Below are 14662 nucleotides of genomic sequence, written 5' to 3'. Positions count from 1 at the left end.
CCTAAAATGTGGGCGCGAGCGTGGCGAGCAGGAGCCTATGATGTCACTGCCGGCCAGCGCGGCCTCCTGGCCTTCTGGAGGGTTGTGGGCTGAGTTCTTTATGAGCCGGGTCTTCCTCAAGGAAGAGCCGGCTCTGGAAGTGACCTCAGAGGGGTCTGGGCAACTGGCCTTCTTGCAGTGACACGATGTGTGAGCCTGTGTGTGTGTGTGTGTGTGTGTGCTAGCGCGCGCGCCTGTGTGTGCAGGTGAGGGCAGGGGGCTGCAGAAAGTCGCAGCCTGGTCTCTCAAGCCCTAGGGACGCAGAGGGCTCGCTCAGGTGCAGGGCCTGCCTCACATGGAAATGGGAGATCAGAGGAGCGGAGAGGAGGGTGGTTCTAGGGACCTGGGGCGACGGCCGCCAGAAGCCCAGCTTCTGTCGGGACTCAGGGCAGGGCCCGGCGGCGAGGAGGGGAGGTGGCGGGCGCGGTGGTGGGTTGGCCCGATCCCTGCTTGGCCTGGCCAGGCCTTAACAGCTGGCCAGTCCCACAAGTTGTTTTCCTCGTGGCGACCATTCAGGAAAACGCAGGATCCTTTCTCAAAGATTTAAATTTCGCGGATGAATTACCATACAGCGGTTGCTTAGCAACTAAATTCAAGCGGGGCTAAGAATATGCAAGCTTTTTGTATTCTCATTAATAAAAATGCCACTCTGACACAGCAACCCGACTTTGGATCACTGCAACTTCTGTAAAAGCTGTAGGAGAATACAAACCGATCCTGCCATTTAATTACAGATCAAAATGGCTTGAAACGCAATGTTTTGTTCATCTATCTTCCTAAAAGCGATGTAAAAATAACGGCTTTTCAAGAGCAGTAGTAAATTTTATTTTTTGATAGAGTTGTCTGTCGGGGTTACTGATAATTGTCCGATGAAACCTTTTTAAACACAGGTGGAAATATACCTTTTCAGCAACATTTCTACTCTTCCCCCTCAGTGCACTATTCTCTGAGCCTGTTCGGGTTCCCAGCCTAATAATAACAATTATGAGTACTCTGGAAATACTCTGGCCTTGGGAGCCCTAGAGACTAAAAGGGTTCCCGGTTGGCAGAGCAATCCAAGAAGCCGGTGGCTGCAGATAACCTAAAAAATTGAGGACCGACAGAATAGAAAGTTGTGCAAGTTTTCTTGGAAGGTTGGGGGAGTTGCTGGGCTTGGATGGACTCGGGTTCCAGAGGTTCTGGCGCTCACCCTGTGACCGCAGGTGGGAAGCGAAGGCAGAAATGCCTGTCGACCTGTGCTCGACGCGGGCGGACTTTGCGTCCTGGGGTCCAGCCTCCTCTACCAGGGAACCCAGTTGCCGCCTCCCTCTCCTCGCACCGTGGAGATCAGAAGGTCTGAGTGCAGGGCCTGCTGCCCGACCCTCTGAGCTCCACCTCCTCGCTGAGTCCTGGAGCAAAAGTCAAGATGGAGCTGGGTCCTCTGAGTCTTCAGAGACCGTGAGCAGCCTGCACGCCGGAGCCTGGGATTTCCGTAAGGGGGGCAATCTGAGTCTAGCCCCAAGGGAGCAGCGCAGGGAAGGGGTTGTGCTGGTTCAGCATGTGCCCGAATGTGGCGGTGGAGGGGAGAGCAGGGGTCAAGCAGGACTGGCCTCGCGTGCGTGTGGGTCGCATTGTTCAGGAGAGCGCGGAGCTTTCGGAAACTGGCCCGTGGAGCCGGGGCAGGGCGGGAGGAGGCCGGCGGCTTTGTGAAGTTTCGGCCGCGTGCTCTGCGCGCCGGAGCAGTCCGGGCGGAGGTCTGGGGCAGCCCGAGGCACCTGGCCCGCGCGCCTCTGCTGACCGCCGACGGCGAACTCCGGCGTCCCGCGAGCGCTGGGGTGGCGGTCAGCGCTCGGCCGCGTCACGTTCCCCTCCCGCTCCCGGCCCCCGCCCAGGGACTGCGGGCCCCCGGCGTGCGCAGCGACGCTGAGCCGGTGGCGGGCCAGCGCGGGCGGCAGGGAAGGCGAGGGTGTCGGGCGGCTGGTCGGTGCCCGGTGCACGCGCCGAGAAGATCGTGCCACGGCCTCGCTTTTGAAGCTGCAAAAGGAGGCCGTGGTCAGCTTTAGAAAGATTCTCGGGTAAAAGTGAAACTTTCCAGATTGATTCCAGTAGCATTGCCAGGGAGCCTGCCCCCTTCGCTCACACTTTGGCAAAAGGGAGAACTTTAGACGTTCAGCCTGGAAGGGGAAGAACGATGGAACCCCCTCCCCCGCCCCAACTGATGCCATTTAACTCGATTTCCTTCCAGTGAGTACCAAAAAAAAAAAAAAAAAAAAAGTGGAAATCAAACCATAAGTTGAATATTTGTTTTATTAAGTGCTCCAGAGGCATCCAAGTTCGTTTTTTGGTAAAACGGACATAATAAACAGGAAGCCATTTATTTACAAATATAATTGTCCTAGACTAGCCGCATTCCATGTACGTAATTCATTAATGGAATCTGTTCTTTTTCCTCCGTTTGGAAAGAGAAATTTTAGCTTTTAAACATAGCTGGGTCTTGGGGGAGGGGAAGGGAAAGTGGTTAATTTACCTGTTCCTAGAAAAAGGAGCGAGAGTGTCTGGCCAATTCCTGTCTGTGGGGATGTTAAACAGTATAAAATAACCATTTACAAGACATGGAGAGGTTTGGGGTGTTTTTTTTTTTCTTTTTCACTCTTCAGAAAATAAGTTTGTTGGTCATGGTTGCAGTCACCAGAGTTGGCCGACAGAAATGCGCTGGTAATATACCCTTAGTTGGTGTGTGTGTATTGTGGTGTGTGTGTGTGTGTGTGTGTGTGTGTTTGTAACATGGGAACAGAACTTACATTTAAATAACTTGAGATGGCTGGGACTATACCAGAATTTTAGCTGTAAAACTCACTTAGTTGCCATAGTTTTAGAAACGTCTGTGGAAATGTGCCTGCTGCCCTCCCTCCTTTCTGACAGGAGTTATATGCTAGCTCTTGGCTTCCTGGTTACCAGTATAAGCCAGTATCACTTACCTGGAGAACCGGAGTCTAGTCTTTTTTAATTCTGGAAGATTTCTCTAAGTGAAACCCCTTCCCCTGCAAGTTAGGAGAGAAGAAGAGAGGGGCGTTGTTTGGGAGAGAGCTGTCCAGGGGAAGGCAGAACCAGGTGTGAATCTCTAGGTGACCCAATGAGTCCTAAGTAAACATCAGAAGCACAGGACACACCTGAAGTATGTCTCGGGCTTTGTGAGTTCCCAGTGCAGGGCATGTTTACGAAGGACAGAAAGAATGGTAACTGCTGCCCCACAGTTCATTGCTGTAGCTACAAAATAACAGGAAGGACACTGAGAGGAAAGCAAAAACATCTTTTTAATACAAAAACAAAAGGACAATGGGTGTTCTGATGAGGAGCTTCCTGGGAAATCACACGTAAGTTCTGTCCTCCAGGACTGCCTCTCCACAGAAGGCAAGCCCATTTAGCCGGCTGGAGCATCGCACACTGAAATAGAATAGATATTCATTTTCAAAGAGCTCACCTTGTGCCAGCACTAAAATAAAAGATGCCAAAACCTGCCACTGTCAGTCTACCCAAGTTCAGCCAGGGCTACTTCGTCGAGGTGGAAGTAGGGGCCAGGCAGGTTTGTTCCACTCAGACCGTTTAAGAATCTCCAGTGGAGAATCTATTTTTGAATCATATTTCCAAGGCTGAAAACCCTCCAGCAGAGCCTAAAAAATATTTTTTAATTAAATAGGACTAATCAGAAAGTACAATATCACCCAGAAACTACCAAAATGAAAAGAAAGGTCTTACTAGCTTGGTCTCGAGTATCTGTAACTTACAGCAGGCAAAAACCCATCCATGAACAAAATAACATCTACAAACTATTTTTAATGAACATTTTGGGGGAGAAATCTTTAAAACATTCTCAGGCAATCCTATTGGTTATACTTTGCACTCCTCGATGATTTCTTCTAAACAGGGCTTTAAATGTTTCAAACCTGAGAAATGTCTTTAACTCTCCCAAGAACTATTTAATAGTTGTCAGGGATGTAACAGGAGGGTTGCTAAGCGAGTAAGTAGCCTTGAGTCCAGTGAGGTCTGGGGCAGTGGAAGTAGTGGGTTCTCAAACGCCCAGGCTGCCTGCACCTAACATGGGCTTTCTGCTGCTCAGTGAGGAGGGGCCAGCGGAGAGCAGCACCATTTACCTAGGTACCTGATCCCACAGGCTTTCCCCTATTTATCAAAGAGGAAGAAATGGAAGTGAGGGGAGAGAGACCAAAAGATGGGTCAGTTACCTATCCCCTTTGTTCCTGGGCCTTGAGCTGGGGCTTCAAGGAGGGAAATAAAACGGCCCAGGGAATGAATACTTCACCTCCTTTTGCATCACCCTGACACCCCACCCCCACCCCACCCGGGTCACAAAACCTTGTGCTGGCTGATTTGGAGCAAAATGGTAACTTGAGGACTCCCTATGTGTGTTACATAACATACAGAGCCTTCTGCAGGGAGGTGCTCGCATTTGATATTTCTCCTAATGACTATGTGCAGGGAGAATGGCCCAAAAAGAAGGAGTGAAGAGAAATTAAATAAAAAGAAAAAACTGTGGGGACCTGTGTAGCCATATGTGATGATGCGTGTCAGCTTCTGTGCATGAAAACACTCCGTTCTCGCCCCTCCTGTGCGCCAGAGCAGCCTCCGTTAAACACCTTGCCTAGGGCTGTACTTGGGTTTAAGAGGAGTCAAACCTAAATGTGCAATGTAGCCCCGAAAAGTGGGACCTGGTTGCCCTGTATCCAGTAGAAGCCAAGTGAGTTCAGAGCTGTGTTATCCTCACCCTTCTCTTTTCGTCAGAATCCCCAGATCCTTACTGTGGGAGGGCAGGTTACCCCCTACCCATGCGCCCTGTGATGCCCACCCAGTCACCCTTGCTGGTGGCCAGAGAGCCAGCAGCAGGAGTCCGCTGCTGCAGCAGCCAGAGGTCACATTTAGAAAGCCTTTTCTTCCAAGAGAACCTGTCCCAAAGGCGAAGGCGGTGCAAACTGAGTTCATTTGCCCCAAGCACGAAGGGGAGATGGTAACAAAGAGAGAAGTATTTTGCAGGAGGGGATCTGAGCAGGGCAGTTCCTTAGGGCAGATCCCGGGCACCAGACCCTCTCCGCAGTGGGGAGTGAAGGAGGAAACGGGAGGGTGGTGGAGAGGCCCGAGAGGGGGAGCAGCTGAGGGCGTGCAGGCTGACAGAGCTGTAACAAAGGATTCCTGCAAAAGTAGTACCAAAGCTCTTTAAAGGATCACACCTTACAGGCCTGTCCCCAGCTCCCGGGGATAAAGTCCGTTGACTGTTTCCCTGGACTCCGTAGACTTGCCCGGGCTGTCAATGGTGCAGGGCTCGCTGGCAGGCCTCTCAGCCTCGGCCCCTGTGCTCCTGCGGCGGCCGCGGGCTTGGGTGCATGGCTGCGCCTGAGTCCACGGCCTTGTCTGTCCTTCAGGCAGCTGCCCGGTGAGGCGGTGGTCTTTTGGGGCCGCATACTAGCCCCTGTGGTTGGCCGGGGGAAAGGTCGTGGGCTGCAGTCTGGGCCTGGAGATGGAGGCCCAGAAGCACGTCACAGGCCTCCCTGCTGGGCGAGAGGAAGCACGTTGGGGATGGCGGGGTCTGTCACCATGGTTTTTGCAAGGAAAGCAAGCAGGACACTGTGGAAAGGATGCCCCCGGGATGCACTGTTGGGGCGCTCACAGCGGCTACAGGGGCATTTCTGCCGCCCCCGCTGAGCTCTTGGAGGACCTCAGTTCCTCTGGCAGGGAAGCCTGGCGGTGACCCGCATCTGAGTGCGGCCTCCAGTCGGTGGGTAGGAATTGCACTGTTAACACCTGAGGACAGGAAGAATTGAGACCCAGGCAGGAGAGTGCGTGGGTGGTGAGGGGCCACACCATAATGACCCATGACTTCGCCCTAATGCCCCAATAGGTTCCCCCAAGGCTCTGGTGCAGCTCCCACCTCCCTCTCTGAGTTCATGGGAGAGGTATTTCTCTGGGAACTTAGGGCCCAGGAGTGGGGCTCAGTGCAGGCTTTCAGGAAGTGAGAAGCTCGGGGCTCTGCCAGTTCAGGGCTAGGAGTAGGTGGAGGAATCCATCAGGCAGAGGTGTCCTTCCGCTGGTGACAAACCGGATGAAGAGGACAAAACTTTGGGATGGGGTAGAAGTGGATATAAAATCTGGTCAATGACTAAATGCTCTACTTCACAGAGTCCCTTTTCTTTAATTCTGCCCAGGGCAAGCCCCTCAGAGTTGCTGCAGACCCAGGCATCCAACAGCCTGCAGCCACCCTGCCAGGCCTTCTAGCCCCTTCACCACCCCCCTCTCCAGTTGCCCAGAGCAGACAGTCTGCCAAAGCCGGTGCAAGCCCTCAGGCCAGGCCTGCAGTGCCCTCCCCAACTCCCCCCACCCCTGCTGGCCTGGGCTGGGCTGGGCTGGGGCTGCCACCTCACAAATGGACCCTTCCGTGGGGCCTGCTCAGAAATTCCAGCCAGCCAGCCCAGCATGGCAAAGAGGGCTGGAGGCCTTGAGTGACACAAGCGCCTACCCCTGGCTACATACAAGTGCAAATGAGATGCATTTTGGCTGATCAGTCCACTGTATTTTATGCAACTTAATGTGTCTATGTCTTGTCAACTCTTCTTGTCAGGAAGAATAGCAAAAATTTTAAAAAAGAGCTTTTTTTGTGTGTGATTTCCAACTGCAATTGCATCCAGGGAGATGGGGTGAGAGTGGGGACAGGACGGCTTGCTGACACAAACAACAGTTTATAAACCCTCCTAAAATGCGAACTTAAGCCACAAAGTAGAAACGAAAAAGAGGTGGGGGTGGGCTGTGGTTGCTGACAAGAAACCTTGACAAAACTAGGTGGATTCTGGCTGGGAAAAGTTTAAAGCCATAACACATTTTTTTTAAGAAACAAAATTCATTTGTATTTACTTGGATGCAGGGGACAGATCAAACTCCATCTCCCAGCTTACCTGTCATGTTGAACAATGTGTAGGGCTGCTTGGTGGGGGGAGGGGTCTCAGGAAGTTCACCAGGAGGAAAGAGGTTTTCTGACACCATGTAGACCCTATCTGGGTTAGGGTGCTGGCTCTCCTCTTCCTTTGTATGTCAATTTCCAAACAAATTGTAAGTGCAGGAAACTGGCCTCCAACTCTCACCAGATCTCCCCACCGGGTTTCCTCAGAAAGCAAGTCTCTCAGACCTAGGTGGTGATGCCGGCCTTAGTAAGGTAAGGGGTGGGGTGAAGGGGAGTGGTGGTAGGGCTGAAGGACCAAAAGGCTTCTGGTGTTCTGCCCTAGGCCACCTCCCTAGGTTCACAGTGCACTTTAGTAGAGCTCTGGTGTTTCAGCTCAGCCCCTGAGACCTGCCCCAGGACAGCCAAAGAGGACCACAGGGCCGGCTCCACCCTCCACCCCTGCCCCTCCTCACAGGTATTTGCTGTCCTGGGCATGTCTGCCGCTGACCCAAGAAAAGGGAACAGTGGATTTTCTCAGCCCAGTTCCCAAGCCCTGCCCCTCTCCCCGATGCCAGGCTTAGTGGTAGGCAGAGCCAAAGTGCTGGGAGTTAACTGAGCTGTGTGTCAGCCTCTGGTCCTCTCTTTCATGGGGTTCTCAGAGTTTGCAAGGCATTTGTTCTCAGGGTGCCTCTGGGTTCTTAGGGACAGCAGGGAATTTGCTGTTAACATCTGAAGCTGTCTGGTTCATAATATCTGCCTCTGAGGTTGGCTGCCCACTCGAAGAAGCTGTAGTAGCTTTCTGGTCAGGACTCGGGGTCTTACGTAGGTTGCTAACAGGCAAAGAGGCTTGTATCTAGGGGAGCCACTGAGTACCCCAGGGAGAATACCCCAGGCCCATTTTACTCAGGTAAGGATTTTCAGGTGAGGATACTGTTACCTGTGTCATCCTGTTACCTGGGGAGGATTCCTTCTCTGCGGTATTCCTTAGATGAGGTGTGAAATGCCCTCACTGTTGAGCAATTAACTCTAACAAAATATTATGGAGGGGGGGGGTGGCATGTGCTTCACATCAAGAGAAGGGGCCACTTAGCACTCTAAAACTACCCAAACTTTTACACTGCTTAGCAGAGACGTTTGTTTGTCCCAAGCAGCTCAGGTTTCTGCCATGCAGCCTGGGCATTTCCATACCAGCCTGGTGAATACATCAGAACCAGATGTGTGCTGCTGCTGCTGCTGCTGCTGCTGTTGCTGCTGCTGCTGCTGCTGCTGCGGGCGTCCACCCAGGAGCTGAGGTTCTGGGGAGATGTCCCCCACAAAACAGACTTGAAATTCATTGCCCTAACTTACCCAGTGTCCTGACAGGTCAATGTGAACGGCTGAACTATGGGGCACTGAGCAGAGGTGACCTACACCCAGATCAATTGCCAGTCCTCCAACTGCTGGGGCCCTTCGCTGCCTGCTTCATGTTGGCTGACCAGAGCTCCTGCAAGCTGCCCTCTCCTCTCTTCTTGCTAAGGACTCCCAACAGTGATCATTCCCTCTCTTCCTCCCTGCTTCCCCCTCCCATTCCAGCAGTGAGCATGGATTTCCATTTGGAATAAGATGGTTTTTTAATAAAGAAGCAGTGCAGGGTGGCAAACCATCTTCACTAATAAATAAATCCAGCCACAGTAACCTTTACACCAACGGACTATATTCACTAACCTTTTCTTTTCAGTCACTCATCCAGTGGCCAAAACCATTTTAACCCATAAGCAAACAAGACATTTAAAAGTGTAGACCAAGTTCCTACTTTTCCTTTGCTCCCCTGAGTTGACCATGCCTCACTGCCTTGCCTCCCAGCTATCCCGATACCCATACCCCAACTGAAGGTTTAAAACACTTCTTTAAAATCTTCTGGGGTTTTCAGCATTAACATACTACTTGGAGAGAAAAGGAACCCTCCCCACCCCAATTCTGCATCCAAACCAAATACGTTGTAACCACCACCATTAATTACACTTTGCATACTTGACACGCCAGAAATGTAGATTCCATTATTTACCAGAAGTAGCAATAAACTGTACTGCAAGAAATAAACAACACTGACTATGGGATACCTACTGGAAAACTCTCTGAAAACTTCATCTTATCTTCTTACCTCCTTTATTGGGGTGATGTGCTATAAAAATCTTGGGTAGCAGAATTTAAAAACAGCTTGATTACCGTAAGTACTGTTGGAGTCCTCAACTCCAATCATTAGTAATAAAGTCATTAATAGTCACAATTGGTATTTAATTGCTTGATGTGATTGTGGATTTATTCCTGACCCGATTTAGTTTCAGGGGGAAGTACAGGTGGTTCAGAATCAGTAAAGGGAAGGCATTTGCAGGCAACTTGTTCACCAGAAGGGGAAGTACTTTTGTTATATTTGCAGACATGTGTCTCACACATTTTTTTCCTGTTTTTTGTAAACTATCTAAGAATAAACATTACAGATCTGGGTTTTAATTTATCCAGATGGGATCATACAGTACCTAGGATTTTTTTTTTTTAATATGCTGTAGAATTGAGGACACATGGCTGCTGTTCACACGGAAAGCAGAAAAGAAAGTCAATGTGAAAGCAGAAAGAACTGAATCGCTAGTGGAATCGAGTATCTGAGCAAGTCCACTTTATTCCTTCGCTGGAAGAGGGTGAGCGGTTGCGAGACAAAGTTTCCACGGGTCTTTAGAGAGGGACACGGCGAAGCTGGCCAGACCTTCCCACCTGCGGCCCCTCTGACTCTGGGTGGTGCGACCTCTCTGCCCCGATCAACCCCCGCCCCCCGCCCAACACACAGACTCCTCTGTGCTGGGCGTCCGCGTTCCTCCCAGCCTGGCACCGCTTTTCGGAACCTACCGGAGAACTTCCTCTGCCAGGGTGCCGTCCGCCTCTTGCCTTCGCCCTCCCTCTCCTCGCCCCCTGCTCCTCCTGCCGGTGCCTCGCGTTCTGGACTCACCTGGCGCGGTCCTTCCACTCCACACCCAGACGGGAAACCAGCTTCGGTCGGGACACCATTTGAAACTGCCTTTTATTAACATCACCCAAGCCAAGAGCGCACACTTCAGGCTCTGAGCTCCGGAGCCTGCTTCCTGCAGAAAACCGGGCTCCGGGGGAGGGCGGTTAGAAATCCTCAGGCCAACCACGACTCCAGCTTTCTTATGGAAATGACCTCCAACGCCGCCCTCCCGGAGCCCGGCTCCCGGACCGCGGCCCTGCCAGCCCCTGGTGGTCGCTGGCCCGGCGGGTGTCGCAGCGCTCGCGCGGGGCCGGGGCCGGGGGGCTCCCCTCCGCCCGCGCGCCGGGCCGCGCTCAGTATTAAATATTCATCGAGACCGCTACTTTCTTAAAGGAGAATCTACCGCGCGGGGAAGTTCACAGCCAAGGGGACGCACAAAGGAAGGTCTCGGTCCCTGCAGATTCCCGGGGTGGGAGAGATGCGGCCCCTCTCCGCTCAGTGTCCGCTCGGACGGACATTGAGGACAGGACTAGAGGACGGGATCGTCTCAGCGTTACGTGACTTTTCTTGGAGGATGTGGAAGGCGCGATGGACCTGGCGGAGGAGAGAAAGCTTGCCCCCTGATCCCTCACTAGTCATTTTCAAACTAGCGCTCGCATCGTACACCCTAGGGTCTCCAGGGGCTTTCTGGTTTTTAAAAAGAAGCCTGTCCGACATCCCTCAGGCTCCACCGACATTGGCGGCCCCCAGAAAGTTGGCCCTGAGTCGTTGGAACCCACACACGCCCTAAGTTTAGCAATCCTTCCCCTGAACAACAGTTTCATTTAAACGATTAAAACCACAACCACTCCTTCACCTGTCCCCGTCTCTCAAAACGTGAGCCCTGTTTGTGGCGGCAAGTCAGGGCGGGAAAGGGAGCTGCAACGAGCGCGGTATCGAGGCTCCTGCCCGTGCCCCAGTTCTCGCGCGGCGCGTCCCTGAGCCCTCACTCCCGCGGAGTCAGCTTCCCCTGTCCGCAGCCCGCGCCCGGCTCCTCCCCGGGGAGCGCGGCCAGAGCCCCCGGCGCGAGCACCAGTGGGAAGAGGGAGGGCGAAGGCGAGAGTTCTGGGCTGGCCGCGCGGGGGCCCGCCAGGGAGTGCGTCCCCGCGGGGGCCGGCCGACCCGTGACGGGGCCACGCACGGTGCCAGCGTGACGCCGCGCCCTGACAGTCACACACACGCACACTCACACCCGCGGTTCTTTTTGTTCAGGGCCAGGCGCGCTTTCACAAGTGGTTAGAAAGTCTTGGGCGCCATCTAACGGGAGCAGCACAAAGTTGATGACGGTTGGAGCTTAGGAGCGAAGAGGCGCGGGGGCCAGCGTGAAGGGCCCTCTTCCCTACCCTCTTCGCACTCCGGGGCTCATCACCCCCTTCACACCAACACACAACACACACGCACGTTTGGGAACTCGGGAGTCCCCCGAAGCCCGTCTTCCCAGGGGCCGGGTAGCAGCGCCTGCCTGCCTGCCAGCCTGGAACCGTCCCCTGCACCCCTGTCCTCTCCTCCCTTCCGCCTAACCCCAGGCCACCGAAGAGGAAGGATAGTCTTGCACCTGCCTTCATAGGGCCCTGGTGTCATTCAAGCTCTCTCTTGTTCCTTTTGGCCTGTGATGGAAAGTCCCAAGTAGCACCAGGTGGTGGTACCTGTTTTCCAAAAGGAACAGCTACCTAATGAAGAGGTCTGTTGTCAAAGAAACTTCCAGAGGGATGGGAAAAGGAGGTGAAAAAAGATAATGGTGGAGAAACAGGAGAAGGGCCCACCTGGAAGATTTGGTCCTACAGTGGCCTCAGTGGCCTAAGTGTCTCCGAAGAGGGAAGGATTGGGTTCTCAGGAAATTGGGCGATGCTATTTTGAGTAGCCTGACACGTGATGATGCCCAGGAGGGGCTTCTGGAGGAGGAAGAAAGTCCAGTGCAGGAAGGGATGGAAAAAATGGACCCACCTACCTAGAAAGTGGGCTGGAGCTTGAGAAGGCCCCCTCTGAGGGTTCCAGGCCACTGTGAAGGCCAGTGGTCATAGGAGATACACATTTGGGCCTTGTACTCTTGTCAGCTCAAGGCAATCGTGCAGTGTGGGAAGGTAGCAGAAGGGTTGGTGTCTCTGAGCAGCTGTGAAACAAGGATGAAAATGGAGAAGTGCCAGTCAGGCCCAAACCACCTTCTCCTCACACCCGAGCAGCTGCCATCTGTCCTGCTGTTTAACAGTGTGAATGGGTGACATATCTCCATGCCTCCCAGCAAAAGGCCAATGGCAGAGATGGTCTGTGGGCAGTCTTAGACACCTGGTAGTTGGCCCTGGTGATGCCACCAGAGGTGGCTGGGCTGGAGTCTAGATTCCAGGGGAAAGCAGTGGCTCTCCCCAGTCTAGACCTAGAGTTGTTGAAGGACTGAGAGCCTTCTGCCCTGGTCTCTCGGGTTTATAAAATGGAGATTAGAATACTTGTTCCTCCCTCAAGTACGTTATGAGGGCAAAACATGAAGTCAGATACCGTGTTTCCCCAAAATTAAGACCGGGTCTTATATTGATTTTTGCTCCAAAAGACTCAGTAGGGCTTATGTTCAGGGGATGTTATCCTGAAAAATCATGCTAGGGCTTATTTTCCAGTTAGGTCTTATTTTCGGGAATACATGGTAACTACACATTAGTTTATGGTTGTAAAATACACACATAGCTTCCTATCTTAACCATTTTTCAGTGTAGAGTTCAGTGGCATTAAGTACATTTGCATTGTTGTATAACCATCACCATCACACAGAACTTTTCATCTTCCCAAGCTGAAACTCTGTACTCATTAAATACTAACTCCCCATTCCCTCTTACCCCAGTCTTTGGTAACCACCATTCTACTTTCTGTCTGTATGAATTTCACTCTAGGTTCCTCATATAAGTGGAATCATACAGTGTTGGTCCTTTTGTGTCTGGCTTATTTCACTTTGCATAATATCCTCAAGGTCCATCCATGTTGTAGCATGTGTCAGAATTTCCTTCCTTTTCAAGTCTGAATAATAGTCCGTTGTATTTATAGACCGCATTTTGTTTATCCATTCATCCATTGATGGGCACTTGAGTTGTGTACACCTTTTGGCTATTGTGAGTAATGCTGCCGTGAGCACAGATATACAAACATCTCTTTGAGATCCTACTTTCTTTTGGGTAATCACCAAAAGATTACCCATGCTGGATCTACATATAATATAGATCTACATAAATGTATTAACTATAATATAGTTAATCTACATATAATTTTTTGAGGAACTTTCATACCATTTTCCATAGTGGCTGCACCATTTTACATTCCCACCAATAGTACACAAGTTCTAATTGCTCCACATCCTCACCAACATTTGTTATTTTCTGTTTTGTTTTTTGAAATAACAGCATCATGGGTGTGGAGTGGCATCCAATTGTGTTTTTGGAACAGTTTTTTAAGTGTAAATATAAAACATAATGAAATAATACTAATAGAGCAAATTAACTACAGGTTTAGCAGAGTGGAAATAACCTGATTACTATTTCAAATCTCTGATCTTTAATTTTTGAGTCCAGTTCTAGAAAAAGGGAAAGAGGAGAAATGGCCCAGATAGAGGGCCGCACGGAACCAACGCTGTTTCATGATCATGTTTTGGCCTCTCTCTAATCCAAGCTGGAAAATCGAGGGACTATATCGTTTTAGTGAATCTATTCCTTTCTTTATTTCCAAAGGGAGACCAGAGAGTCACCCTCTCTTAAGCAGAGGAGAGAGAGACAAAAATTGTGTTTGCCTTCTTCCTGGATTCATTGATTTATTCCAATTGAAAGAGAAGCTAGTGTCCCAGACATTTGCTGTGTGGACTGGTAGAAATCTTTGAAGTCCTTTTTCCTAGAAAGGGGCTGAGAACCAGCAAATATGTAAGTAGCAATGCTGCCGCTTGTTTGGGAGCTAGCTCACATGCAGGACATCCCTCTACTTGCTTATGGGGCCCTATTGACTGGTAATCTCAGGTCAGCCTTATTTAGTAGTTATGTGTAGAGTATTTACAAAGTGCTCTATTATCCTTTCTTCTTCTTTTTTATATTCCAGCCTGGGGAAACAGGTTGGTTTCCTTTTCCCCCACACATTAAGTGAAAATATCCAGAGTGGGCACAAGGTAATAAATGGAAAGGACTGTGGTGACAAGGTCATGGCCGAGGCTCCTAGCCTGAGCTTTTCCTTGGCCCACTGAACCACACTGTTTCTTTCATGTGACAGGAGGGTTGGCACAGGACAGAGATGGGAGAAACCAGAGCAGCAGGCCTTGGCAGAGACCTCAAACTCCCTCCTGCCAGCAGGCAGACTTTCTGCTTGCTGAACTGCTGAAGGTCAGTGATGTTTAGCTCTTTGGGATTCAGGGGTGTGGAGGAAGGTGGCTGGGAACCCCCTTTGGGAGGGGGTTTGTGGAGGCAGATCTTAGTACCTCAGCTCCAGTACTTGGCTTGCCCTCCTCTTCAACTGCTGTGTCTGCTCCCCAGAGAGGACTTACTTCACATCAGGAGCTCTGTAACTTAAGACAAAAGAAAAAATCACTACTGTGACACACGCTCACACACAATCATTTCCTCTTCTCTTGTTAAAGCTACTTCCATGTGAAAGAGAAGATGCAGAAGAATTACCGTTCTGGGGGGCTCTGGGGCCTGGAGACCTCTCAGTATTCTGAAAGGGTTTTG

The 14662-nt window shown here is 51.3% G+C and overlaps 1 protein-coding gene across 3 annotated transcripts; it reads right to left on the bottom strand.

The window, feature by feature from the left end:
- Positions 1–715: 715 nt before the first annotated feature.
- LOC308505851 (uncharacterized protein) lies at positions 716–10647 on the bottom strand. 3 transcript variants are annotated; one of them, XM_081068599.1, is made up of 3 exons: positions 6975–7382; positions 5696–5829; positions 716–5576 (listed from the first exon to the last, which is right to left on the bottom strand). In XM_081068599.1, exon 3 carries the CDS (start codon positions 2241–2243, stop codon positions 1614–1616), a length of 630 nt encoding a protein of 209 aa, XP_080924725.1. In that variant the 5' UTR covers positions 2244–5576; positions 5696–5829; positions 6975–7382; the 3' UTR covers positions 716–1613. The 3 variants fall into 3 exon arrangements, with proteins under 3 accessions (XP_080924725.1, XP_080924724.1, XP_080924726.1); XM_081068598.1 differs by lacking the exons at positions 5696–5829; positions 6975–7382 and adding an exon at positions 9939–10647; XM_081068600.1 differs by lacking the exon at positions 5696–5829 and having other exon boundaries at positions 6975–7003.
- Positions 10648–14662: the final 4015 nt, after the last annotated feature.

This window comes from Rhinolophus hipposideros (genome assembly GCF_964194185.1).
Source record: "Rhinolophus hipposideros genome assembly, chromosome: 12".
NCBI classification, from domain to species: Eukaryota; Metazoa; Chordata; class Mammalia; order Chiroptera; family Rhinolophidae; genus Rhinolophus; species Rhinolophus hipposideros.
This window is presented reverse-complemented; position numbering and strand designations above follow the sequence as displayed.

Excerpts from the sequence above, each read along its gene's own strand:
- LOC308505851 (XM_081068598.1), bottom strand. The coding sequence starts at position 2,243 with ATGGCATCAGTTGGGGCGGGGGAGGGGGTTCCATCGTTCTTCCCCTTC.